The sequence below is a fragment of the Diadema setosum genome, chromosome 8 (assembly GCF_964275005.1).
Source record: "Diadema setosum chromosome 8, eeDiaSeto1, whole genome shotgun sequence".
Lineage (NCBI taxonomy): Eukaryota > Metazoa > Echinodermata > Echinoidea > Diadematoida > Diadematidae > Diadema > Diadema setosum.
The window spans coordinates 15078204-15105251 of NC_092692.1; the positions used below are offsets into that span (position 1 = coordinate 15078204).

The 27048-nt window shown below is 36.7% G+C and overlaps 1 protein-coding gene across 1 annotated transcript; it reads right to left on the reverse strand.

Moving 5' to 3' along the window:
* Positions 1-1463: 1463 nt before the first annotated feature.
* LOC140231789 (N-acetylglucosamine-1-phosphotransferase subunit gamma-like) lies at positions 1464-26545 on the reverse strand. The gene is made up of 11 exons (XM_072311945.1): positions 26462-26545; positions 21556-21613; positions 20624-20694; positions 19725-19779; positions 18948-19031; positions 18079-18172; positions 17268-17382; positions 15104-15186; positions 14158-14292; positions 12563-12632; positions 1464-5398 (listed from the first exon to the last, which is right to left on the reverse strand). The coding sequence occupies exons 1-11, from the start codon at positions 26523-26525 to the stop codon at positions 5343-5345; spliced, it is 885 nt and encodes a 294-aa protein (XP_072168046.1). The 5' UTR covers positions 26526-26545; the 3' UTR covers positions 1464-5342.
* Between the last annotated feature and the right edge of the window lie 503 nt (positions 26546-27048).

Here is a 27048-nt window from a genome sequence, read left to right on the forward strand (position 1 = left end):
TTTTTCCGACTGGACTATGGCCGGGCTCCAATGTGTCCGAAACTGGCAACATAAGTTCATCAGGCCTCAATCCATATATGGTGAAAGTTTTCGCTTTGTACCACCTGTACTTTTTGAGAAATCAACTTGTTTCTACAGGGTTTGGAATAGAAAATTGTAGTCGGCGAAACAATTGAAAATGACGTCATTTCTTTTCCCGTAATATTGGGCATGCGTGGTACGTGAGATTCAGGATTTCGTGCTCATTGTTGGTTTGCATGTGACGCAGTCAATTTTGCTGAGTGTCGCACGGCGGTGATTGCTGAGCTGCTGCCGCGCACGCTGCATGCAGCAATGCGTTGTGTGTGCTGTGACATGCAACGCCACAGTGACGCGATTGATTATACATGGGACCGACCTGTACGCTTTGCGTTCGTGTCATTTTTGACATCACCTTCTGTTTTTTTCCGACACAACCATGGCCGGGAATATTATGGTATGAAATTTAAAATGCAAGCAGATAAATAAATTTCGGTGTACTTTGTTTGAATGGCGCTTTTGTTCCGCAATCACACTTCGTGAATTTTAGGATGATTTTCGAGGCATATTTTTGGTAATTTTGCTCGCCAGGTTTTCGCTAAAATTTCACATTTTATCATTGTCAAATCCTTCAATATGTTATATGTGCATATTCGGACATGTTTTCAAATTCAAACTAACTCAATTTTAATCCGAAAATAGGTTTCCTGAAATTGTTATTAGCTTGAGAAGTTGTTTACTTTTTCTCAACTACGCGAGTACATGTTGTTTACTTTATGCAAATGAGGCTCGGCTGCCGATGGAAACAGCACTTGACTTGTCTCTTCAGAAAGATGCGGGAAGAATACTATACCTCTAACACAATGTCAATAGAAGGTCGAAGGAATGTGTACTTAAAAAAAAGATGTCATTTGTGAAATTTTCTTTGTCAATTTTCATCATATACTTGCCTTACCCTGTGACATCTTGAATTGTCTTTCCTTTGCCTTCATTAATATGCAGTGGTGACGGCACTAGGATTACACAAAAACTTTACAAATTCATAACATTTTATCAAATAATATAGTGCAGTCTTGACATATTCCTCAGCCTTTACTAATGTACTGCTACATTCACTGAATCCACAGGTAATAATAAGGGTTGTTTTTTTTTCCACAAAATTGAAACACGAAAGGTTTTCAGAAGCAGTCGAATTGACCAGTCCTACCTATTTTGGTTTCAAGACAGGCAGCTAAAGTATTCTTGCCACGGAAATACTTCACAAGCATAGAATCACAAACCTTTGCACACACACACACACACACACACACACACATACATACAAACAGTGTGAAAGAAATTAATATAAGTTGAAACAGCAATTTAGTATACATACGTCCTAGAAACAGGGTGTGAAGAAAGAAGAATGCAGGTACAATTTACATACACATAATATGAGCTGAAGAACTGGTCATATCAAGAAATTTTAATGGCTCATTTCTGATTAAGTTACATGCGCAATGCCAGTTGGGACAATGTTCTCAAAATTAAAGACACCAACGAGATAAAACTTGATTTGATTTAAGATACATGTATGTGATCAACTGTGAGAAGACAACTGATTGATGCGATGAACCATTCTATAAATGCACATTGCAAATTTAAAAAAGAAATCATTGAAGTGACGAAAGAAATACAATACCCGTTTCATGCTCTCTTATGTGAAGAACATTCCGAAGCAGAAACATCTGTTTTAACTACAATGTATTACAAAGTTGTGCACACTTACTTTCAAGTTTGCGACTACATGTCCTATAATTCATACCAGGGCCCTCATGTTTTTTGTTTGGGGGCCTGAGAGAAAAAACTTGGTGTTCCGAAAAAAAAAAACCCAATAAAAAACATTAAAAGTCCTTTTTTTTTTTAAATGAGTCAAATATTTAAGTTTTATGATAGTAAGAATTAGCAGTTGGACATATCTACTCATACATAAACTTCAACAAACTTGCAACACTCACTCTCAGGCACTCATTCAGTCCTTTTCATCCATCCTTTAAACAAATTTAACTGCTAATTTCCGGCGCAAAAAGTTACGAATTCATTGACATACTTTTCAAAAAAAATGTGCCCTTTTTTGGAATTTGGTGGCCCGACTTTCATTTTTTTTTTTTTTTTCACACCGTGCCACCGTTAGTGTCGAGCCCTGCCTTATGCATAAAAAGATGCAATCAAACGCAAGTCAAAAAAACCAAACATGAGTCACTCAAGTTACAGATTTATCAGCCAATCTAGGTCGAGTATTCAGAAATTTACATTTAATTTTCTAACTTATGTCTTGATATTCTTGATATCAAATCTTGAGTAGAACAGGGCCCTGTATATTAAAATGGGAATATGGTAGACAGCTGGATGTTACTAGGTTTGGATGCGATAGCAAGTGAAGGGTGTCATTAATCAGCAGTATGCCACGGGATATTCTCTATGGAGTGGAGCACAGGGGGAGTGCTGCAGGTGTGGTTGCCATTCCTGAAACCTGGCAGGGTGATGATATAATAACTGCAAGGTGCTTTGAGCACCCGAGGCGGTGGAGAGACGCTACACAAATATGACTTCACCTAGCCCATTACCATCATAATTACAGCTATTTGTGCATCGATCTCCATACGGCATGCTATAGTGTACAAGTAAATGCGCAGGTGGTGTGCAGCAATTAATCTCTCTTCACACATCAAGAGTACATGCACTCTGGGCAGCGACACACAGACAGAAAGACATACCGAGCACTCCATGCAACAAAACATACAATGTATTACATATAGGTTGTAACGAATGCTTCTACTGTATCTCATGAGGGTTACAGCATTATGACTCGTAATAATCAATTTGATACAGAAAATGCCACAAATTGAAGACCTTATCAAGAGCTGTATTTACTTTGTATTCTGACTTTTACGACATTGTTTTGGCAATTTCATTTCATTTAAATTCTTAGTCTCATATTGCAAAAGTAAGAAAATGCTTTCAATGTACAGCTTAAAATGCACGTAGCTGAATTGTCTTCTCATCCAAATATCACCCATGAAGAAAGTCAGGCCGAAGAAGAACACTCCTAGCCCACAATAGCACTTTGCTCTGCAAACTTCCACTCTCTAAGATACCTACCAGAACACAATTAAGCTCTGCCTAAATAATTATGATCATGAATATCTAAAAACATGGAAATTTGATTCCCTAAAAACAACAGTATAAACACAACCACCAAAACTAAACCACTTTGTACTAACATCTTGCTTATTGTTGTCTGGACCGCACAGTGAAGTTGATGTATTTGAATGATTAATTCTGTTTCTCTATAATTTTCTTTCTAAACACCTCTTCCAGTTGCAGAATGTTATTTCATTGCCTTGAACTCATTGACAACACATTTACAGAAACATTATGAAAGTTCAAACACCAGTTGTGAGCATGGCATTTCACAGGGTAAAGGTTGCTCATGTACATGGGACAATAACACTTCCTTCAAAAAGTCGTAGTGGATTTCATCTGAGCAAGTTTGACCAAAACCATAAGAGTGTACATTTGAAACTGTGTCTGCTTTGATCCCAGTTAATTTGTCGGCCACAGGATTTCAGTTCTAAGTCTTCAAAGAACTAGAAACGCATATAAATAATTGTAGGGATTCCAGTTAGTTCCTCAACAACACGATTTTAGTTGTTGGGCTTCAACAATCAAAATTAAAAAGTTTTAAAATATGAGGGGGTGGGGGAGGGGACACAGAATCTAGTAGCTATACTACTGCAAGCAGAATGCTGACGAGAGGCAACACATTTCATATCATGCTGCGAAGAACACAAATATACACTATAAAACACTTAACTTCTCCAATATTCTAGCAGGGTAATGAAATTCAAATGAATCATATCCCACAATACTCCCTGAATACGCTTAAAAAAGTCTCAGTGATACAATTCACCGAAAATATTTTGCTGAATTGCGGCTGATGTTCAAAATAAATAATGAGAAATATAACAAAATAATGAATGGCACACAGTCTTTTGTTTCTGCTGATTTCAGAAATCATTTCAAAATGTTCAAGCACTTGCAAAATTATCGCACATCCTATCATGAAGAAAATATCTCAACATATCAAAGTAGTATCCTGTTTTTCAATGGCTACAGAGAATTGATGATATTCCAGCTAAAAAATTTACCCGATAAATATCTCAACAAATCAAAGTAGTATCCTGTTTTTCAGTGGCTACAGAGAATTGATGATACTCCAACTAAAAAATCTGTCTGACTAGCTTAAAACGATGGTTCACAAATCTAACCATCTAGTAATGAATAAATAAGCTTTGAGTATGACTCTACGCACAACAACACCGCTACCATACCTTGCAATAGATGACACATAATCCCAATATATCACACGTTTCACAATGTTTGTGCACACAGCCAAGCAAATCGCTAGATTTACCACATGAAGTCAACCAATCCTGCCACTGGCCTCGTCATGGAGTTTGCATTGGCCCAGCTTTGAAGCAAACATCTACTGTATACGCCAAATATCTCGCGAGGTTTTTATTTTCACGAATTTCACAAGTCGGGTGCTCTTTGCGAATTTACAGACACACAAAAATATTCCTTGACTCTGATCCTGACATGCACGCATACATTTCTCCATTCAGTACTGAACTCCATGATCGCTAATTTAACTAACTGCGAAATCGTCGGGAAGTCCTGATTCACGAAATAATTAGACTCACTAAATATATGGCGTTTACAGTGCATAATGACTCCACAATCGTAGCATCACACACCCTCTCACAGGTGCACCCAAAATCTAGGATTGCCATTAACGCTTCATAAGTCCTTGCTATCATTAAACCAAGCTCCCGGGCAGGTCCCATTTACCGCTTGGCACAGGAGAACCCATCGTCTCAAATGCACCGTATGGGAAGGATTAACATGCTGGGATCCAAATGGTTCAAACATGGTACAGACACCAAAGCTATTCCAGTCTCCATTTCTGGTGTATCAGCTTCAAAACATGGCAGATGTCCTACACTGTGTCTTGCTGATGCTGTCTCAACACAGATTTGCTTAACCCGTTGAGGACGGACTGCTTTTGCTACAAAACGCATTTCCCATAGACATTTGCCCAGGTATACTCGGGACTCGTCCTCAATGGGTTAAAAACATTTAAACACAAAGAGCTTCGTCTTTTTTTTTTTAAGGTGAAAGAATGCAACATGTAACAATTTTTATTTTCTCGGCTTCAGTTGTGCTAGAGACAGGTAGAAGTTGCAGTTGCCGAAGTTGCGTCACATGACCATCAGTTGGTGCTACATGTCGTCATAAGCTTCGTAATCGTGGTGGAAGTTCATAGACATGCCGTTGACTGTAGGAATGAGAATAAAGCAAGGATATAAGATGCATTTACTGGAGGAGTTTGGCATGCAGACTATCATACATACAAATGATTCACATCATCATTTACAGGGAATACTATGTTTGGAATGATAATTGTAGTAAGTCTGATAAAAAAAAAGAAAATTAGTTTACATTATCATTAAAACAGAGAGTGATACTGAGTGATAAATGACATGCCTTGATATTTCATTATCAATCCGCATGGATTCCTTTAAATTACAAAGTGCTAATGTCAGACTCATTATTCAAGATTCATTCTAACAGAGTATTTCATCTATTCTTGAAATGAACAATCACTGTCTATTTCACTGCAACATAATTATAGATAAGAGAGTCATAACCTGGTAATGCACTACAAAGTACAATGTAGGCATTCCAAAGAATCCACAGCACAGAAAATAATACAGAATTACATTATCATACCAAAACAAAAAAGTAAACATATATACATGAGTAATTAAAACAGAGAGATATATACAGATGTTTCTCTTGACAGAATAAGATGATCCAACATGCCATGTGAATAGTGATTAATATGCTCATGCTGCCCATTCATGTGTAAAAGTCTACATACAATGTACATGTATATTGCATTATAAAAACACATATGTGTACATGCATTTTCCTCCTCATGCAACCATGCCTTAGTACATGTACATGTAGGTGAGTTTGATGCAGGGGCACTTTGTGAAATAAGGGTAGTTAAGAAGTGTGGAATATCCTTTCTATTAGCATAACAGGAAGACAATGACAAAAACAAGTAAAATACGTATAACAAACATGACTGAGACAAAAGCAGGTTTTGATACTTATGCGAGGCATGCAAGTAGTCTCTGTGGCATGCAAGTGGTTAAAATGTGGTACACTGTACTGTACAGACACCAGAAACTATCCCAATCTTCATCTCTTGTGAGGGATCAGCTTTAAAACATGGCAGATGTCTCAAACCCTGTCTTGCTGATGAATTCAAATGCTGTCTGATCATAGATTTGCTCCTAAACTTTGACAACTCAGGCAGGTAAAACAGAATTTTTACTGTTTTTTCTGTTTGCTTTAGTAATCCCTGCCAATTTATGCGATATTTCATATGTACACAGCAAATTGTCATCAGTATAGCAGCAACTAAGAAACCAGGACATGCAATAGCTGCACAATGCCTATTAACCCCCCCCCCCCAATTTAACCATGCTTTGTCAAATTTCTTCATCATTGATTTCAAATCGACTGAGATTCACAAGTGGATTGACAGTAAAGTAGATAATCATTTTTAGTACCAGGTACTATAAGGTCTATAACTGTGCTCTGTATTGAAAAATCCAAATATTATAAGAATTTATTTGGATTTCTTTGAGGAGTTTAAAATACAGACATATATCTTCCTATTAAAAATGCAAACAGATATTCAAATGCAAATGTCACATCATAATCCTAAATACATTGCTCACTGATAATCTCCTATCCTATGCTATGTGGAGAAAAGTGTAGTTTGTTGTCAAATGAAGACCACTTTTCCCCATATTTGATCCGAACATTTTGAGCACATTCTTTGACCTTTGCACATCTTGCATACCCTTGATCAGTATTAAAGTTTGCTTTTAGTTTTCACCTGCAATGCTACATCATGCTGGTTACATCGCAACCATCGCAATGGTTGCTACGTCTTCAAATATCTCAAGTGGGTACAATGGTGATCGTTATAAAAGACCTCGAATACAGTAACATATGAACGAAAACAGACATAAAGGCACAAGGTTCTATAATTCTTCACATACAGTACATGTATAGGCACTACTGAATGCAACTGAATAGGAGCATTTAAATCTAGTCTTTTAATTTGTATACACAACAGTATTATTGTAGTAGCATTCACATTACATTAAAAGAACAGAAAGAAAAGAGGCATCATCAAATTTATTCACGACAAAGGAAATCACTGGTAGGAAATGCAACTTTAGGGAAATTTTATAGATCAGCATGCATTGACAGAACAGAAATATTACCCGTGCAGATGGAGGATAAGGAATTTTGAGCAGTGTACATAGCACACTGCTGCCGTTATAAGAGTCAGTTTGTTATGTAGTTAAACAAATGATACTGGAGAATTAATGATGCTCTTTTGATTTAACATTAGCTGTGTCCCACATGACAACATGCCCAGCAGAAAATCACTTCTAGTTCCATGTCTCCTTTCTACAGAAGTAAATAATTTCAAGGATCTATGCCATCTCTTATCCAAGAGAAAGGACTATTTTTCACTGGCATTTTTTTTTTCCTGCAAGGAATGAATTGTAACTGTTTGAATTCACTCGTTCTTAGTGTCTGTTATGCAATGTATTTTGGCATTCACTACACTCATGTGTAAAAGGACACTAGAAATGTAATTTCCATATGATATTTTCTTTCTTTTGCTTTCGTTTCCTTGAGGGAGGAGGAGGAGAAAGAGGAGTAGATGGGAAATGAGTTTACAGAGGTGACATACTTACATCGCTTTCAAAAGAAAATGGTTCCAAAATTATGAAAACTCAACCACATGCATTTTTCATGCACGACTGCTCTTAACTGAATTCTATGCCAAATTATGTCTGAGGGAGTAGAGATGGCAAATGTCAGTGAGTGTGCAAAAGTTTTGGTTTGCTGAGACGTGATAGGATCATGGGCAGGAGGTAGACCTTGCTTTAAAACTGAACCATTTTCTTCCCTGGTAACAAAAGGGCAATTCTGAAGAAAATCCTGAAATAAGACTTTGTCTCAAGATTGATCATCAAACAACATCACATCGTCAAAGTCTTGATTTATAACGTCTTGATTAATCGAGCTCGAATTTTTGAACGTATACAGCAGAAACTTATGATAAGTTGCTTCAGGGAAAGAAATCATTCAGTCTTGAAGCTAAGAAACAGCCATGCTACCCACGATGCAACAGTTGCAGTCATTTACAGCGCCTTACACATCTTATTTTGCAGGGGGGATGACACGCACAGCAACTTTTCAGAGATCTACATACGTGAGAGAAATGGTATACCTTGTGTGACGGCACAGAAAAAGACTTCTCAACAGTGAATTTTATGACTAAAAATCTAAGAGACAGAGAGAGAGTGAGATCAGAGGACATAAACATGAACACAGAAAGAGAGAGAGAGGGAGAGAGAGAGAGAGTCGAAGTGATTGTGAGAGATATCCGTTCAACTAGACAGAGTGTCGACACAACGTATACAACCAGTCTTTTGACGGTATGACAGTTCAGCAGTGAAATGCATAGCTAATGAAGCAAAGCCAAGTATTCACTATCCCACTTGTGAATGTCTAGATGTGATTGCAAACCAGTCAAACTTGTGATATAGTTTAAGTTGTAAAACAACTTATAGGACTGCCCAGCTAAAGCTGAAAACAGCTAAGAGTACTTCCCATTCACAATCTCACACAATACAAATATAAAAATGAAATTACAACATTGCAGAACAATCTTGTTGACACAATGGTATTCATAGAGTTCCATATATTTACTTGTAAAACCAGGCACTAAAAGTCTGAAGACATTTGTAAAATCGAGCCAAGGAAAGATATACTTTATTCAGATGATAACTTGTCTACAGTCTTACCCGTCTACAACTAAGAGATATGGCAGTGTATATTTCATTTTCCAACACAATGAAAAGATGCCAAAAGATCTTACGGTTTCATGTATTACTGACATTCAGCATAACAGCATAGTCTTATGTGTCACAGTGTAACATTATCTTCATCCTTGTGAAATATGCTATTTTCAGATAAACTGCGTACAAATATCTCTTAGGGATTGAAAAGTGTTCTCAAGGGGGGGGGGGGGGAGTAACTTGCTGTTGTTGTTGCACATGGTGTTACTAAAAACCTCTCTCCATCACATATATCACCATGCAAACAAAATACAGGGCTTTACATGTAGATTTAGCTGTAACTTAAAACTGACAACAAAACACCCCAAATTTACATTCCTCGATTGCATAGAAATGAATTTCAGATGCGTCCCATCTGCTGTGTTTGGAATATTGCTTGCGGTGTACAACCCACAACTAGAGACTCTTAAATGGAGATTCTCGCAATTTTGTAAAGAGGACAATATCACTATGAAAAAAAACAATGCAGCATGTGATATCGACAAATAAACAATGTACATGTCTAGGCTTCAATTTTACAGAAACTTAAATGATATGCGAACATGAATATCGGATACGAACCTTACATAACAGACATATTATGCTAGTGTACTGATGACACAATATACAAAGAATCTGTTCTACCTAGCCCTTACACTGTCTTCTTTAATGATTCACATAGCCCAAATTTATTTGAAAAAGGGTAATCAGATTTAAAGATAATAAAAAGTTTTGGTACCTCAAAAGTTTCCCTGAATTTCCTTGTCTTAGTTTGTGTTTCAGGTTAAAGTACGTTGTCTGTGAGACTTACTCGCCCCAAAGTGCTCTCATGTCTTAGTAATCATGCAATAATGGTTTCGTACCACAGCCGCCCCCGTACGGCGGCGAGGTAGTATTGTACGAAACCACTGACTGCGACCAGCAGCGTGCAGCCCCATACGCATAGCGTAATGGGGCTTCGCATTGTAGCATTCAGGATCATGACAGATTTAGTATCGCGGGTAAATGTCAACTTAAAATCTAAAAATTTCTTCAATTTGGAGACTTACTAATTAAGTTGAAGTATTGAAAACAGGCTTCGGACAACGTTTGGTTCTGCCAATAGTCCCTTTCTGTTCGAATTGATGACTGAATGTGACTCGGTCGAGAGGACCTTGGGAGAGCTACATACACTGAATACCACGGCCAGCGCATGCGCACACAAACATCTTATCCGTTCATGGATTTGAAATTTGTGCGCTTGTGATGTGTTTGCATGCACTGGCTGTAGTATTCAGTGTATGTAGCTCTCGACCGAGTCACATTCAGTCATCAATTCGAACAGAAAGGGACTATTGGCAGAACCAAACGTTGCCCGAAGCCTGTTTTCAATACTTCAACTTAATTGGTAAGTCTTCAAATTGAAGAAATTTTTGGATTATAAGTTGATATTTACCCGCGATACTAAATCTGTCATGATCCTGAATGCTACAATGCGAAGCCCCATTACACTATGCGTATGGGGCTGCTGGTTGCTATGCGTATGGGGCTGCTGGTCGCAGTTAATTGCATGATTACTAAGACATGAGAGCACTTTGGGGCGAATAAGTCTCACAGTGTTAGTTATATGACAGGTACTTTATCCTGAAACACAAACTAAGACAAGGAAATTCAGGGAAACTTTTGAGGTACCAAAACTTTTTATCATCTTTAAACAATCAAGGCTTCTATCAAAAGTTTTTGTTTTGTGCCCTTTTGCAGATTCATATGCTCAATTTCCAAGGAAATAAACAGAGCTAGTATGTCAGAGAGTTTAGATCAAAGCTTAGAATCATAAGAAGCACAACTGGACAATGGAAAATGGGACATTAGAGTCAAGCATGCAGTAATCACACATTCAAGGGCAAGAAGAATTGCTGGCCATCACAGTGTTATCATATATATGGTAACTAGTAATTCAGAGATATGTTTATGATTAGTAGAAAAATCTGTACCAGTAAAGGAATATCGATTTGCTTTCAATTTTGAACTGAATAATTTTGCTACTTCTTTTTTTTTTTTTTTTTTAAACATTTGATGAACATTCACAGATGCATAATCCCATGCTACATACTAAATGAAGGTACAAAGACAACAGTTAAGAGTCTACATAAGGTTTGTGATTAGTGCTGAATTTGAAGGACGTGTCGTTAAATGAACACCATTAAAACAAGGTTTATAGACGCACTTAATTCTCCATTTATACTGGTATAGTGCAAACATATCATTAAAGTATTTGCACTATGTGTCTACCAAACAGTTATTTTCTATGCGCACACACACCCGTGACCAAAACTTTGAGAACTGAAAAGATCACGAAGTTTAGCTGCCAGTGTGGACAAATGAGCAAACTTTGCCGAGACTTTGCGATATTTAAAGGTCACTGTCAGTAAATACACAGGCAATCAAAATATCTTGAGAAAGCAATATCCAAAAATATGTTTAAACCATAAATCTTGGAAAAGTGATGAGAACACACCGCAAAGTGTGCTACTAATTGTTGTTTTACCAAAACAAAGTACACCTCAAATGTACCATCTTTCAAGCTCCCGAATGCAGTGGTTGTCAGTATCTTTCCAAATTATGAATGCAATTTGAAATAGCTTTTCTATTCATATTAGATATAATCATGTATGAATAAACTATTCACACGAATAATGTCACACTGGACACAAATCCTGCTTAAAATGCATACTGGTGAAAGGGCTGGCAACCTCTACCACTCAAATTGTGTACATATGCACAGAAAAAAAAAGAAAAGAAGAAAAAAAGAATAACTGGTGGGAAAAATGACATCATTTTGATTTCAAAATGGAAATATTACACACAATGCACATGAATAATAGTTGGAAAAAAGAAATCCTTACAAATGCACTTCATATTAACTTCTTTCTTTCTAATGAGAGGCAAAAATCAATGGCTTATTTCTAATGATTAAAAAAGTCATTAAAAAGCACACACACACATCACAATGTTCATATTTCTATTGAGAAACACACAAAAAACTATCACAAAGACAACTAGTTGGCAGCTATAAGGGTGGGGCTAAAGCACTGAACTCTACTAGTGGAGCGGGCGTACGTGTGCAGTGCACTGAAAGATGCCGTCCAGCATTTTGAGACTCCCATACCAAGAAGCCAGTGCGCTGGCCCCGCTCACTTCTGTTATGGTGTAGACCAGAGTATATAAGCAGACGCAGTGAACTTTTGAAAGGGGAATCACTGTGTTGGGAATTTCAGTCTCAAAAAGGCTGCGATGGCTTCATAAATGTGTACCATTTATCAGTGGTGCGAGCTGAGCTCACAATAGCCTTTCAGCCACTCTTAGCGTGTCCTGCGCATATACGCCCATTCCATATAGTAGAGTTCAGCGGGCTAAGAAGTTGTCTAAGGTACCATTCTAAAATCGTGTGAGTGAGAGATAGAGAGAGGAGAGCAAGAGAGATGGTGAGAGAATTAGGGTATTTTTCCATCAGGACATACCTGGTTCATTGCGCCTAGACTCCAGCTCAGATTTTAACCTCTCCACTTCTGATTTGAGTTTAGTGTATTCCTGAAAATGATGACAAAATCAAATGATTAGTGAATTCAATAATCCGTAAGTAGGTTGGTACTCTTTCGCAATTTGACAAGAGTAAATAAGTTTCCATAAAGTTTGCACATTTTCAAGATTTCTTCATGGATATCAATCAATATGGCATTGGTAATTGGGGACAAGAAACTTACCCCTTCTTAAAGGACAAGTCCACCTTCATATACATGTGGATTGAGTGAATGCAACAATATTAGTAGAACACATCAGTGAAAGTTTGGGGAAAATCGAACGATCCGTTCGAAAGTTACGAATTTTTAAAGTATCTGCGCAGTCACTGCAGGATGAGAAGACTACTACAGTGTATGATGTGATATGCGTACTACGATATAAAGAAAATAAAAAGAGAATTTCACAAAACTTTACTTTTTGAATAAAGTGCACATTTCTTAAACTCGTTACTGACATATGTTAAGGGTAATATTATTTCCCCTGACTTCTGAAAGAGAGAAGTCAAGTCTTCTTTTGTTATGTGAGAAAAGTGAAAATATGTTGAATTTTCTTTACTCTTTCTTTATATCGTTGTACACATGTGACATCAAAAGCTATAGTAGTCTTCTCATCCAGCCTTGCGTGAGCAGAAACTTCAAAAATTCATAACTTTTGAATGGATTGTCCGATTTTCCTCAAACTCTCACTGATGTGTTCTACTAATATTGCTGCATTCACTCTCAACCCACATGTCTATGAAGGTGAACTTGTCCTTTAAACACCCCTTGATTTCCCCACATTTATCAAGATGTTTCACCGCACTGCAGATTTTTATTGGCCCCAAAATTTCAATAATTTCTCATCATTCACAGTAATATTGATCAAATGTCATTTAAATCCATATCTTCCACGCAATCTGTATGTCATGTTCATTTTTTTCAGATTGTGGCAATAGATGTATGAATAAATGAATTTGAAGTTTCTTTTTGTGTTCTTTGTATACCATAATTAGAAATGATTTATGTTTGTATGCCAATAGTTGAAATCAATAAAACATATAAAGAAAAAAAACAAAACAAAACGAGCCTTAGCATAGAAGCAATACAAAGAATGGATTCTAAAACCCTTCAGTGCATGAGATATTTCAGGGTCACTGATAGTCTACAACAATAACCTTTAACCTTTACAGTACCAGACAGTTGCATGGTAGGAACCAGATTACTAATCACCACAGATTGAGTTCATTTTGAAGCACAATACAATAAAGAGTGCTGTAGAATAATACAACCATATGAGCTTGCATTGTCTTTGCATCAATTTTACAGACTGACTAAGAAGAAAAAAGAACAAACAAACAAACAAACTTGGGTCACTCAGGTAAGATTTTTTTTTAATACTTTATTTTGGGATCATTCATTCCATTCATTCCATCTTGTCATTTTCATGATTCTCAAGCTTGGCTGGCTGAGTGTAGTTTCCTAGACTTTCAACACATCTTTGTGTGTGATGCCTACTGACTCCCTCTCCCCACTACTGCAAAATGATTGTGGGTCACCTCTTTGCACATGTCCAGCGAGGTGAAGTCATCCACACTGCGGTCAGTCTCCTGCTTGATTGGAATCGGCTTGACCTTCGGGTCCCTCACTAGGCCGGCTGACTCCAGGATCTTGTGTAGCATCTTGTCATAGCCCTTCATGAGCGAAAGAGGTATGGGGTGTTAGGGAAGAGGTTAAATTGATCAAGCATGTCAGATTTGAGTGAGATTCTTGAGTGAGACACTGCAAGGGAGCAGAGTGATGCGACCAAGGGGGGATGGTGGTGTGGAAGGGGGCGTCTCCCCTACTACCGTAGCAGGTCTGCCAACATTCCCACATCCAAATCAGGGAGATTCCACCCAGCAATCAGGGAGATATCTGTGTGTAACATGCATTTCAGTGAGCGAAAATAATTTCCAAATCAGGGAGATTTTAATATTTTCTTATTCAGACATGAACAGATTTTGATATTTTCAGGGAGAGCTGCCAAATCAGGCAGATTTGGCAGCTCTGCAGTAGGGAACTTTGACAATCTATTTCATATTTTAAATGGTGCAATCTGGTACATACTTTAGTCATGATTTCAGGACATATATGGAGTGGGTGCGCCTTCAGGAAAATCTAAAATCTTTGAGCTTGGGCACATCGAATATTACAAGATTCTTGAGACTTTTTTTACTTCCTACTTTTGGGGTTTAGCATGAGAATTTGTTTATCAAAGAGAGACAGTTATAACTGGGTGAATTATGTGAGTCTTGCACTGATTGCATGAGTTTGCAGGCCTGCTATCATGACTCCAGTTCAATCAACTCAGCCAAATTCAATGAAGAGTCACCCAGACATTTTTAATTGTAGTCCTTCTGGCTGGCCAGTAAATCAAATCATTCTGAAAACCAGGAAGGTAAGCATTGGAATTGCAACCCTGCTGTGGCACACAGGTTGATCAAAAACAATAGCAATCATTACCTTCTTTGTGATCTCTTCTCTGTATAACCTTGATTCTAGAACATTCCATTCTTCCTGTAATTCTTCACTCAGTACTGGATACACTGTGATGGATATAACAAGTCATAAAAGAGAAGGTTGATACGAGGGCAGAGAGAAAAACAAAGAACAAAACAAACGAAACTAGAAATGTCGCTTTGGCGACTGGTATGCCTCCGCCATAATGCATGATTTTCCCAATAGGTCTAGATAGTACATGTGGACAATGTGTGATTACATTTTCACAAAATTGGCAAAATATTGAAATGACAAGTTTGTCACAAATGTGTTGAATGTTCACCTTCCTTGACCTAGGTTTAATTGGATGAATAGGAGAGCATGTATCTAGGGATTTAAGGACTTTAACTTTGACCCATTCATACATTTAGGCATTGAGTAATTTTCAAGGTACAGGTGTGGAGAAAAAGTGCAATTTCTGAATTGAATAGTAAATTGTTACCATTTTCATCTGGCCCTTGACCCTAAAATTCATAAGATAATCACTTTCAGGTAGAACATGCATAATATGTACTAAGTTTCAAGATAACTTGAGCCACTTCCGAGATATGGAGGAAAAAGTTAGTTCAGCACTTTCACTTGATCTTTGACCTTTTGACCTTTGAGGCAAAAAAAGAAGAAAAAAAAAACTTTCCAGAGCATTTCTATGAGGTTACACATGTATGCATACACCAAGTGTAAAAAAAATAACCCTGCTGGCATTGCATGATAGGAGGGAAATAGTAAAATTTTGAAGTGTTGCACTTGACCTTTGACCCCTGACCTTTGACCCCATGAACCCTACATTCTCTAGATAATCACTTCCATTCAGTATATGTCTATACTATGTTCCATGAAGATACCTTGAACAATTTTCCAAGGTATGGAGAAAAAAAAAAGTTTTAATATTTTTACTTGACCTTTTGACCTTTGACCTTTGACCTCACGGCCCAAACTTTCACCAGAGAATCTTAATTGGGTAATACATGTATACACTAAGTTTTAAGAAAATATCTTCAGGCATTCAATAGATATGGTGGAAATAGTGAAATTTTATGTATTTGACCCTGACCTTTTGACCTTTGACCTTTGACCTCATGACCCAAACTTTCACCAGAGAATCTTAATTGGGTAATACATGTATACACTAAGTTTTAAGAAAATATCTTCAGGCGTTCAATAGATATGGTGGAAATAGTGAAATTTTATGTATTTGACCTTGACCTTTTGACCTTTGACCTTGAGCATGTGCACCCAAAAGTTGATAGGCACAACTTCACCCCCTAATACACATACATGCCAAGTTTCATTAGGATACCTCAACAGGTTTTTATAGTTACCTTGTCCACAAAATTCATTACGGACGGACGGAAGGACGGAAGGACGGAAGGACGGAAGGACGGACGGACGGACGGACGGACGGACGGACAACCCAAAAACATAATGCCTCCGGCACCACTTCGTGGCGGAGGCATAAAAACATTGGTACCTTAAAGAAGCTAACTAGAAATTTAATTATATACTTTCATCACTGAAGAAAATCAGTAAATCTTTGTCGATTCTCGTTTTTCCTATTATTCTAATATATAGTAAACTTTCTCTATGGTGCCACGTTGGTACAACTGCTCTTCATAATATTTATTCCTTCAATCTAAAAATGACAACTATATTATAACCGCAGTCACCTGCAGCTGATGAGGAGATTTGAACTGATCATACGTTTTCAAAAATATGAAGAAGCGATAGTGTCACAACAAAATCGTCCCTGGGGTGACAAGATTTCTTATATCAATTGGCATATATATTGAAAAACCTCCAAACTCAATTTTGATTTGAGCTTTAAAACGTTACAATTACTAATGTAATCCAAAACAATGTCTATACCCTATTTGACATCAGATTAATGTTACTTTGCAAAAATGTTGCAAAAATGAAAAAGTTCTTTGGCTCTCCCGAAAATGCATTATTTTTGAGATACAAAGTGTCGTCACCACAGGGATATATAGCATCATGATTTACAGTGATGTGGACGAAATAATCATGCATAATTGCCATGTCGGGATTTGCCATACTACGAGCTAAAATACACAATATATCTTGGTGATCTTTTTTCAGTTTCATGTAATGGGGCAATGGTTGCCATGGTTACCTAATAATGAGTGATTATGGCAAACAAGCGGCGATTTGAAGACCATCAGATATTCACACGTATGAGGCTCTCCAACACTGGCTATTTCATGCTTAGTACCACACTTTAGCTGTACCTGTGGGGGTCAAAGTTCAAGGAAGTATGAAGGGCACGGGGAGGGTGGAGAAAGAGAGGATATAAATGATACATCTACGTTTGAACACTTTAAAGGCGGTACAAGACTGAAAGAGTCTTATAATCACAAAAGAATTTCATTCACTGGAAGGTTACGATATCATGCCCATTCCGTGATTGCAAAAATAATTATGATGAGCACAGATGCCCCACTCTTTAGTTTTTCGCAAATGATCAAGCTGGATAGACAGCTTCACTGACGCATATTACATGTTTCATATGAATATCATGATGAAATGATTTATCTACATCTAGCAAATACATGGTAACAAGCTAATGCCACAAGCAAACGATATTCTGAAGACTGAACATTGAAATTTACCTGAAAAAAACCCAAGCATGAGTATATATATAGGTCTTTTTTTTTTCTAAAGAGTGAAGTTTTCAAGACATTTGAAATTGGTCATCAAAATTTGCAAGCATGACTACAGAAAATACTATATGAACATACAGAAAAAAACCCTTTCTCTTTAAAGTTTTAATTCAGACAAATATTTGATTATCCTAGCTATTTGAATATTTACTTTCTCATTAGATTTGAAACTGAATGACAGAAATTATTTGATTAGCATAAGGTGAAGAGACTGAAAAGCTGTACCCTTCTATGGGCAGTGTAAGAACAGAGATTCATACTCACAGTTACTTGTCTATTTTTCTGCCCACACTCGTCTCCATTTCTGAAGATCATTGATTGGAATGTGTTGTTAGCCACACCCCATTCTTCATATATTCTGCGAGTGCAACAAGAGAAGACGAACACCATGAAGTTAGACACGTTTGCAATTTGCATTTATCATTCTTACTGGTCACTATTAACTCTTCATACTTTTTAATCTGAATTAAATCTTCAAAATGTTTTAATCTACCCTCCCCCATCCTCTTAAATTTCAAAATGGTCTTGAAAACATTGCAAAAAATCAAATGTGAGGGCAGCATGATCCCTAATCAGACAGAAAAAAAAAAAAAAAATATGCTCGTAATATAACTGCAGCATTATTTCTCCCAAAAATCCCAATCACATCACTTGACAATTTACCCTGTGCAATATATAATTTACATCTTTTAGACTTTACTTTACTGACAAGAATTGGTATATTTACTTATTTAATCATATTTTCTTCTTTTTTTTTAGGAGGGGGTGAGCAGTCACAGGGAAAAGCCTACTTGTGAGAACTTTGTCATTGATGACATTTAACATTTAGCTTGCTTGAAATAATGCAATGTGACTACAAAGCTCCACATGTCTTTGGTACTGCACTGCAGCTGAACGCACTAAATGGCGACTTTGTACATCCTAGAATGAGTAATAGGGGAATTTATGATTAAAGAATCGTGGGACTTGGCTCTTCCAATGTGAAAGTCTTTTATAGCATCTGATAACACAACATAGATAAAAGCAAAACTTCATGTGTGTCATTATGAGTTAACTGTACAGTACAAAGATATTACACAAGAGATTAAAGAGTATTTACACACATAAACAACAATGTCAAGGCACTTTCTTACCCTAGAATTCCACTGTATGGGTTCCATCTTAAGCTCTGCTCATGTTGTGTGACATTTTGAAATGGACAAAGCTCATACTTGTAACTGTTGTGTAAGCAAAGAGAATTACACGAATGTGACATCAGTAAGAAACAAGTGTGTATAAGTGTCAATACCAGCTACAAAACCTTTTTTCTTCCTTTTTTTCTTTTTTATCACATAGTCATAGATTAATACAGAAAAAAAAGATTATATACAGTGGACTCCCGTTATAACGAAGTCCTCGGGACCGGCAGTTTTCTTTGGTTATATCGAAATTTCATTATAACCAAACAAATAAAAAATTAAAAAAGAGCCGGTAATGTTGCAGCCTGAATTTTTATTTCATTGTAACCGGAATTTCGTTATAACCGTGTTCGTTATAATGGGAGTGCACTGTAAATCAATTTCTTACTCATAAGACTGGCATAGGTCCAACAAATATAATTTCCAATTCTGTTGAAGACCAAAAACTTCTGGGAATTTGTCTTACATCCAAGATAAAACACATGAAGAGTTGTATTAAGTGCAGTTGAACACAGTGCAGTGTAGCTCAAAGAATAACACAAATAACACAATATAAAATACTTCCAAGGTTGCAGATAACTATGACAGACTTAAATGCAAATGTTCTTTCTACAGCACACTGTAATTAGCTGGATCTCCTAAAATGGACAAGGTCTTTCCAATCTCATTGTTCATCATAATTGGTGTTTGGATGTATGCATAGAAAAGAATAGAAGGGTGATGTGTACTCACTTTGATTCTACTTTTGAAAAACACCTTCCAAGTAGGCGCCGTAAATGAGGTGGACCTGCAGTGGAATATATAAAAGAAATACCTGGTATAGTAGAACTTTCAAAGGCATAATAATAAATAATAAAGTACATTAATAATGCGCCGTATCTATCATTAATGATACTCTCGGCGCATGAGAGCCTGCGTACTTCAACACATACTGTGTACAACCCTCCAAACCCAGTCCATACAATATTACATTAACATTAACAAAAACTACAATTAAACAAATATAATTTAACTAGAGTCTTGAAATGAGAGTACGAAGTTTCCTGACGGATGTTGAGTGGGAGACTGTTCCATAGATGAGGTCCAATGTATGAGAAAGACTGTGCCCCCCAACTGTGATGTATGCGTGGAATGTGAAGCAGACTAGAGGTTGAGGAGCGTAGCTGCCAACATACTTGTGTACAATTTACTACCTATTCCATCCTATGAGAATGACCAAAAACAAAAACAAATAAAATAATAATACCAATAAAATATGCAGAATTTCATGATGCTAAAACAGTAGTCAAATGCTGAAATTACTACTAATTACTATATTTTACTTATAGTTGGCAGATATACAAAGGTCATGTAATACTGACTGTTGAGGTCTATCATACTAAGCTCATAAGGATATCTGAAACAACAGTTCGTGTACTGTATGTTACTATACACAGGTTGTTTATATTTCCGCACTGTCATTTTGCAATATCATGGGTTTATTATCATTGACATCATTGATAAAAATAAACCTTCTAACTCCATGGCATCATTTCATTTCCACAAAAGAATAATACATACTGTAATATTCCACTTTTTGCAAACCACCAATGACGGTGAACAAATATGTGCTGGAAATGTATTCATCTCACCTGAAAAATTGGACGCTTGGACTTTTGGGACAAGAACTCTTGGCTGTGATGGAGCATTCCACTGCTGATTTCTGCCAGAGTACAATAAAATCAAGTAAAATGGTTTAATCCAGTTTATGTAATGTAAATACTTAGAATGTGAAGTGCTATAATGTTAAAAATGGTTTGACATAAGTTAGCAATAAATGTATTAGCAAACAATAGCAAACATCAAAGGAGAACTTTCACTGTAACAACAAATATCATTCTTATTCATTATGTACATATTCAAATCTTAATGTGTACCAACAGCATGCTTCATACATTTCTTCTTTGTTCGTATTTACATTGGCATTCAATAATGAATATATTCTATGGTTTGTATCAAACAATACTGTACATGAATTCTCTCTACAATTGTAATATTCTTTTCCTACACTGAAAAGAAGCAAAAAGGATCTTAAAGGGACTGTACAGTACTGGCTGAGGTGAGGATTCAGCTTGTAACATTTTGCAAGTTATTTAGAAAACACTCAAAGAAATGTACAAGAGCACACAATATTCTAAGGGGAATCAAAAGTTTATTTGATGAAAATCAGTTTGAAATGACTGAGATATCCAAAAACAAGGTAAAACAAAGAGATCCTAATAAAAGTCATAGCCTGTCAATTTTATTAGGATTGCTTTTTTTTTTTGATATCTCAGCCTTTTCATGACCAACTTTCATCAAATAAACGAATCCTTCTTGGAATTTTGCTCTTTCATATTTCATAAGAGGTTTCTCATTATCTCACCAAAATATGTTATAAACTTGACATTAGGTCTCAACCAAAACTATACAATCCCTTTAACATTCTACTTGTACATCAACACATTCAAAAAGTGCAAACATGAGAATTTGACAAACACTATGGAGGTAAAACATTAGAAAAGAGCAAATCTACTCATCTCACCCAAGATTAATTGGCTCCTCAACAAGTCTCATACGAATCTCTTCACTGAAAACTGCACCTGCAGAGAGTAAAAGAGTCAAACTTTATGCATCAAAATGGCATACAACTTGTATGTACGCACAACATGTCTACTACACAGGATCTTGAGCAATAAAAGTTTGCAAACAAATTTCCATGTCCTGAACTGTATACTGTAAAAGAGAATTAAGCTCAACAAGCATGCTATTTTAGAATGAAAGCAGTGACATGAGGCATGCGCAAAGGACTGGTAAATAGGCCTATCTAGTAATGTACCAAGAAGTGACGACTGAGTGAGAGATTACCACAGATGTATCTGCTGTTGTATTCAACATCATGCTTGAGATTAGCTTTAAATAAATGGAATAAGTTTGCACAAACAGAATGGTAGAAATTCCATACACATCAGACTTAGAATAGAAAGTATAAAGAATGGAAGATTATAAAGGTTTCACAGGTTTTAAAAAATAGTAATGATATAATGGTCACAACAAACCACATCTGTATCTGCAAATTGATATGATATACAGTATGAGATAACATCAAGTCACAATTCTGCCATTATTACTGATGTGTGCACAAACAATCATGAAAACAGTGGCCTTGGTATAGACTCCTCTATAAGGATAATACGTGTAAATTGAACTTATTACAGAATGCAATCCTGGCCTTGCTCCCTTGTACACAAGTAAATGTTCAGTGGACGACTAGAAATTGGTGTTCTAGACACTTTTTGGCCCTTTTTAATGCTAACAACAAGATAATACTCGTATGTGATTAAGAGCGTGAGGAGTAAATTGTGGTGAAACTATCTAATCTGGAGCCATGTGCTATGTAGCTAGCTCAGCTCAGGTGCTACTGCGATGGTCTACAAGTGTACGTGAGCACATCTTCCTCGGCACCTCTTCGAATGGTCTGGTCTCAGCCCAGGCCAGGACTTGGCTCACATCACCGCGAATCATGCTCGCTAAATTGCTTCCACAATTGGGCAGTCGAAAAATGGGCAACTTGCTTTAAATAATGCTCTAATGATGGTAATAATAATGATGTTAGCATATACAGCACAATTAGTGAGTTTCTACACTTACTTTAATAGTCAAATTGAATACATTTTTTCTTTTTCAGTTATAGATACAAAAAAGTAGATGGGCATTTCCACGGTAACTCACGTTACATTTTGAACTCAAAATTAGGTTGTTGAGATCAATATCCTTAAAACCTAATTAGTGATATGAGTTACTATATGTGAATGAGTATCATGCACCTCCATCCTACCTCACAGCAACATTACATCCACAGACTCTTATGAGAACTATGAGAAAAAATATTACAAATGTCGGTAACTCACGTTACATAATTTAGACATGCAAAAATTTGGCATGTCTTAAAGTTTCCTCAAACAAGAAACAGAGAGACTTTAAAGTCTATTGTGTCAAAGACAAATTGTCTTACATTCTCCAGGTATCGTCATGTGAAGCGGTAACTCACGTTACGGTAACTCACGTTACAGTTTGTCCACATGATCACAAGACGATTTTTTGTCTTAATAATCCAAAGAAAACTTACCAAGACAACTTTTTTCACAAACAAACTCCATGAATAAAGAATCTAAATTGATTTGAACATTGATCTGATAGTACAGTGCACTCCCGTTATAACGAAATGCTCGGGACCGGCAGTTTTCTTTCGTTATAACGAAATTTCGTTATAACCGAACAAATACAATATATAACGAAAACAAGGAACCACGTATATTATGTTTGCTGAATACTCATCATACACTGCAAAGCTATGTGGAAATGTGATGGGATAACTGTATGACAATAATAAACGCAAGTTCCCCTCAGAAACTGTGTGTGACACAAGGAGCAAACACACAGTGGTGTGAAGCGTTCATCCATGCAGAGACGCTGTAAATGCTTGTTCTGCTACGTACAGTATTTTCGAAAGCAATTCGCATTTCGTTATAACGGAGCACATTTCTTTTGTTTTTCTTTGTCTGTGGTGCTCGGAAAAGACTTCGTTATAACGGAAATTTCGCTATAACCGTGTTCGTTATAAGCGAATTTTGTACCATAGACTTTAATGGTGATAATTTTGGGACCAGAAGATTTACTTCGTTATAACGAAATTTCGTTATAACCGTGTTCGTTGTAACGGGAGTGCACTGTAATTAATCCCATTTTATCCATGAGATTACCAAAAGGCAGGAAACTTTACATTTAGAATACCAACTTGAAGATAAATTTCATTTTTAATTGAGTCGTTTTCCAAGCTTTCATTTGTACTGAGACAAAAATTGTATTCAACAAAATGATATGAAACAGAGTCTATTTCATTAAATTACACTCTTTTCCAGTTAACAAATGCATCAGAAATTGAGGATTTAATTGAGAATTTGATTTGATTTTTTATCTTATTTTAATAGATTTAAATGGATTTCAGGCTATCTGGATAAAACAAGTCATCCATAAACTATTCCATTTAATACACTGAGTCAAGAGACTAGAGACCTGTACATGTAGTCTGTGGATCTCGAGTTTAAAGGTTCAGAAATGAAATATTTCAATAAATCTTTGAACTTTTAAACAATGCAATTTATATTTCAATTATTTGGTAATTGTTTGAATTACTCAATACTCAATTGTTTGTATGTTTGATTTGTTTACAAATTCTTATACGAAACTGGTACAGAAATTAGACTTGAATTACAAAAACTGCAGATAAATTTTAGTTATCTGCTACCAGTATTGATCAGTTTAATAAAACATGTTCATAAATTTTTTAGCCTTAAAAAACAATGGCTTTGGTCTATGAAATGTCAAGTAGCCATTATTTAGATTGTACATACACGTAAAAAGTATATACCAGTATTTTCTAGAGTAATCAAGCAGACTGAAGCAGTAAATCCCAATGAAAAACATGAATAGTAAATATTTTGTGATCAGGAGGCTAACAATTAATATTACAAAATGTTGATAGTTTGCTTTAAGGTACATGACTGTCCCTTAAAGAAAATGTCTGATAATGAGGTTCACATTCAACAAGTTTTTGGTAATAGATCAGCATGTAAAGTAAATTATAGTAAACATGGAAAAGTTTCATTGTAGGATTTTGCAACAATATAGCTAAAACCTCAGAGTAGAATAGTATAAAACACATAAGCGTCTCAAATTCACAATGTTCAGTTCTCAAAAATCTCAGAAAAAATAGCAGGAAGCGAGCTCCAATCTTAAAATTCTGTTCATACAATGTACATGTAAATGTTTCAGCCTCATAAACAATGGCTTTGGTCTATACAGGTAGGTATAAACTATGAAATGTCAAATAGTAATCACTTGAATTACATATGTACAAAAACAAGAACTTTTCAAGAGTAATCATGCAGTGATTATCCCAATCAGGAGGCTATTAATAGTTATCACAAAATTTTGATAATTTGTTGGAACAAGGTCCATCCAGCTTTATAGAAGAAATGTCTTTTAACAACTTTCGTAACAGATCAGTATACATGCACTGTAATATTAGATAGTAAATATGGAACAGTTTCTTTGAGAAGTTAACATGTGATGAACATGTGTAATTAATACATTGTACATGTAGACTAGTTGGTTTGGTGATAGAGAGAGACCAAGAGAATAAAAATCTACTGGAAATAGAATCTTAATACAAGAGTTCAGTAATCATGTACTCATTGGTTACTTACAATCACAACCTTCATATCATTTTTTGGTATTAAAGAAAAATCATGTCGGTAACTCACGTTACATTGTGGTAACTCACGTTACAATTTTAAGACCTCTGTTATGAGAATTTGAAGCAAAGACTATAAGTCCCATCATATTTCTTTGATGTGTGCTGCATAGTTATTTGATAATCCAAAATACCATGTCTCAGTTGGGCATAGTAAAATTGCTAGGTTAAAAAGTTCATGTTTCGGTAACTCACGTTACAGTAGCTTCTCGAGCTATGTAAGAGCACGCTGGTGTCCGAAGTACATATCTTATATCGAGGTCTCCACTTTATTTTCTGCTAGATTAATATATTTTTGATTTGTAAAACCAAACAAAGTTTGATTTGAGCCTCAAATATAAAAAATAATCACAAAGAGCAACAAAAATGCATTTTTAGGGATTTTTAGGTCAAGAAATGCTTTCTGGCTTCAAAAGGTATAAAAATGAACAAAAGGGAACTTTTCTTAGAGGTAAAGTTGGTTTCACACACTTCAAACTATGGCTAACAAAGTAAGATTATCAGTTGTCCTGAAATATGCGGGTAAAATTTTGGTGGTCATGTCGCACAACTCACGGAAATGCCCAGATACACACGTCCACAGGCCACACACATACAGTACAACAAAACAGAAGCCAGTACACAGGCACTGCCACCGCACTGTGACTTCTTTTTTTTTTTCCCCACGCACTGTAGGGCCTAGTGTAAATTTAATTTGTATAGAAAGCATGGAACAACTTCAAACTTGGCAGCGATTTGGCTCCATCTACATTATTTCCTAAAACAAAAGGACCCTCCTAAATCAGTTTAAACATGCTCTTTTTACGGACCCTTCCTTCTCATCCTTTCTCTGAAGGATCCTCTATGCAACATCCAGTTAAAACTCCACAGGAGATGTCTGGGAGGTCTACAGCTCAGTCCTTCGAAGCCAAGCAAGATCCAAGAAGACTGGTGCGGATCAAGAGCATACCCAGCATACTTTCTTAGGTATGGGACCACTACATAACACGACAATACACCGTCAACGCAACGTGTATAGGCTAAACAACACTCTTACAGAAATGTATTTTTGCATCGCAGTATCACACGACAAAACTATGTTCAGAAGGTAAAATACAGGCTTTCAGCAACATAATCATCTCTCCATTCCACATACCATCATCAAACAGGAATATAATCTGTAGGAGGACAGCTGTAATGAGATGCCAGGACGCAGCCATGTTGGAGATGATGTCGTGTCGCTTCTTTTATTTTGCTTCCGTACCGTGCCGGCGCAGCCGTGCCGCGCCGTACAGCCAGCCGTAAGTGTACCGTGCCGTACCGCATACAATAGCCGTATGAGTAAACGCGTGCGCTCAGGTGGTGTCAGCTTTTTTTGACTGTTAGTATTGACCGATTCGGGTTCGTTGAGGGCAGCAGACATTTTATGGCACTGGGCGCAGCCATGAGCTCAAATTGCGGTGTCTCAGCCGACCCCCCCTGCTCTCCCCCACCCCCCGGGCAACATGTTTATCGCGCACTTGTAACAAAGGTTCGCGCACTAAGCAAGCATTCGCGCACTCAGTACGAGATGCCCATTGGCTAAAACAACCATGCATCGATCAGTTTTTCATTCTGCGCGCGTGAGAGGGGTGGGGGAGAGAGGAGGGGGGGTCGGATGATACACCGCAGTAATGGCGCTGCCCATGCCAAAAATACACATAGCGCGTCACAGAATCGGTCAATAGACCGATTCAAGTGACT

What these genes read in the sequence shown, in the direction of transcription:
- LOC140231789 (XM_072311945.1), bottom strand. Translation starts at nt 26,525, where the DNA reads ATGGCTGCGTCCTGGCATCTCATTACAGCTGTCCTCCTACAGATTATA. An exon ending in GAGGAGCCAATTAATCTTGG is followed by an intron (nt 20,695 to 21,555) that starts GTGAGATGAGTA and finishes GTACTCTGGCAG; the next exon opens with AAATCAGCAGTGGAATGCTC. An exon ending in GTCTAGGCGCAATGAACCAG is followed by an intron (nt 5,399 to 12,562) that starts GTATGTCCTGAT and finishes TCATTCCTACAG; the next exon opens with TCAACGGCATGTCTATGAAC.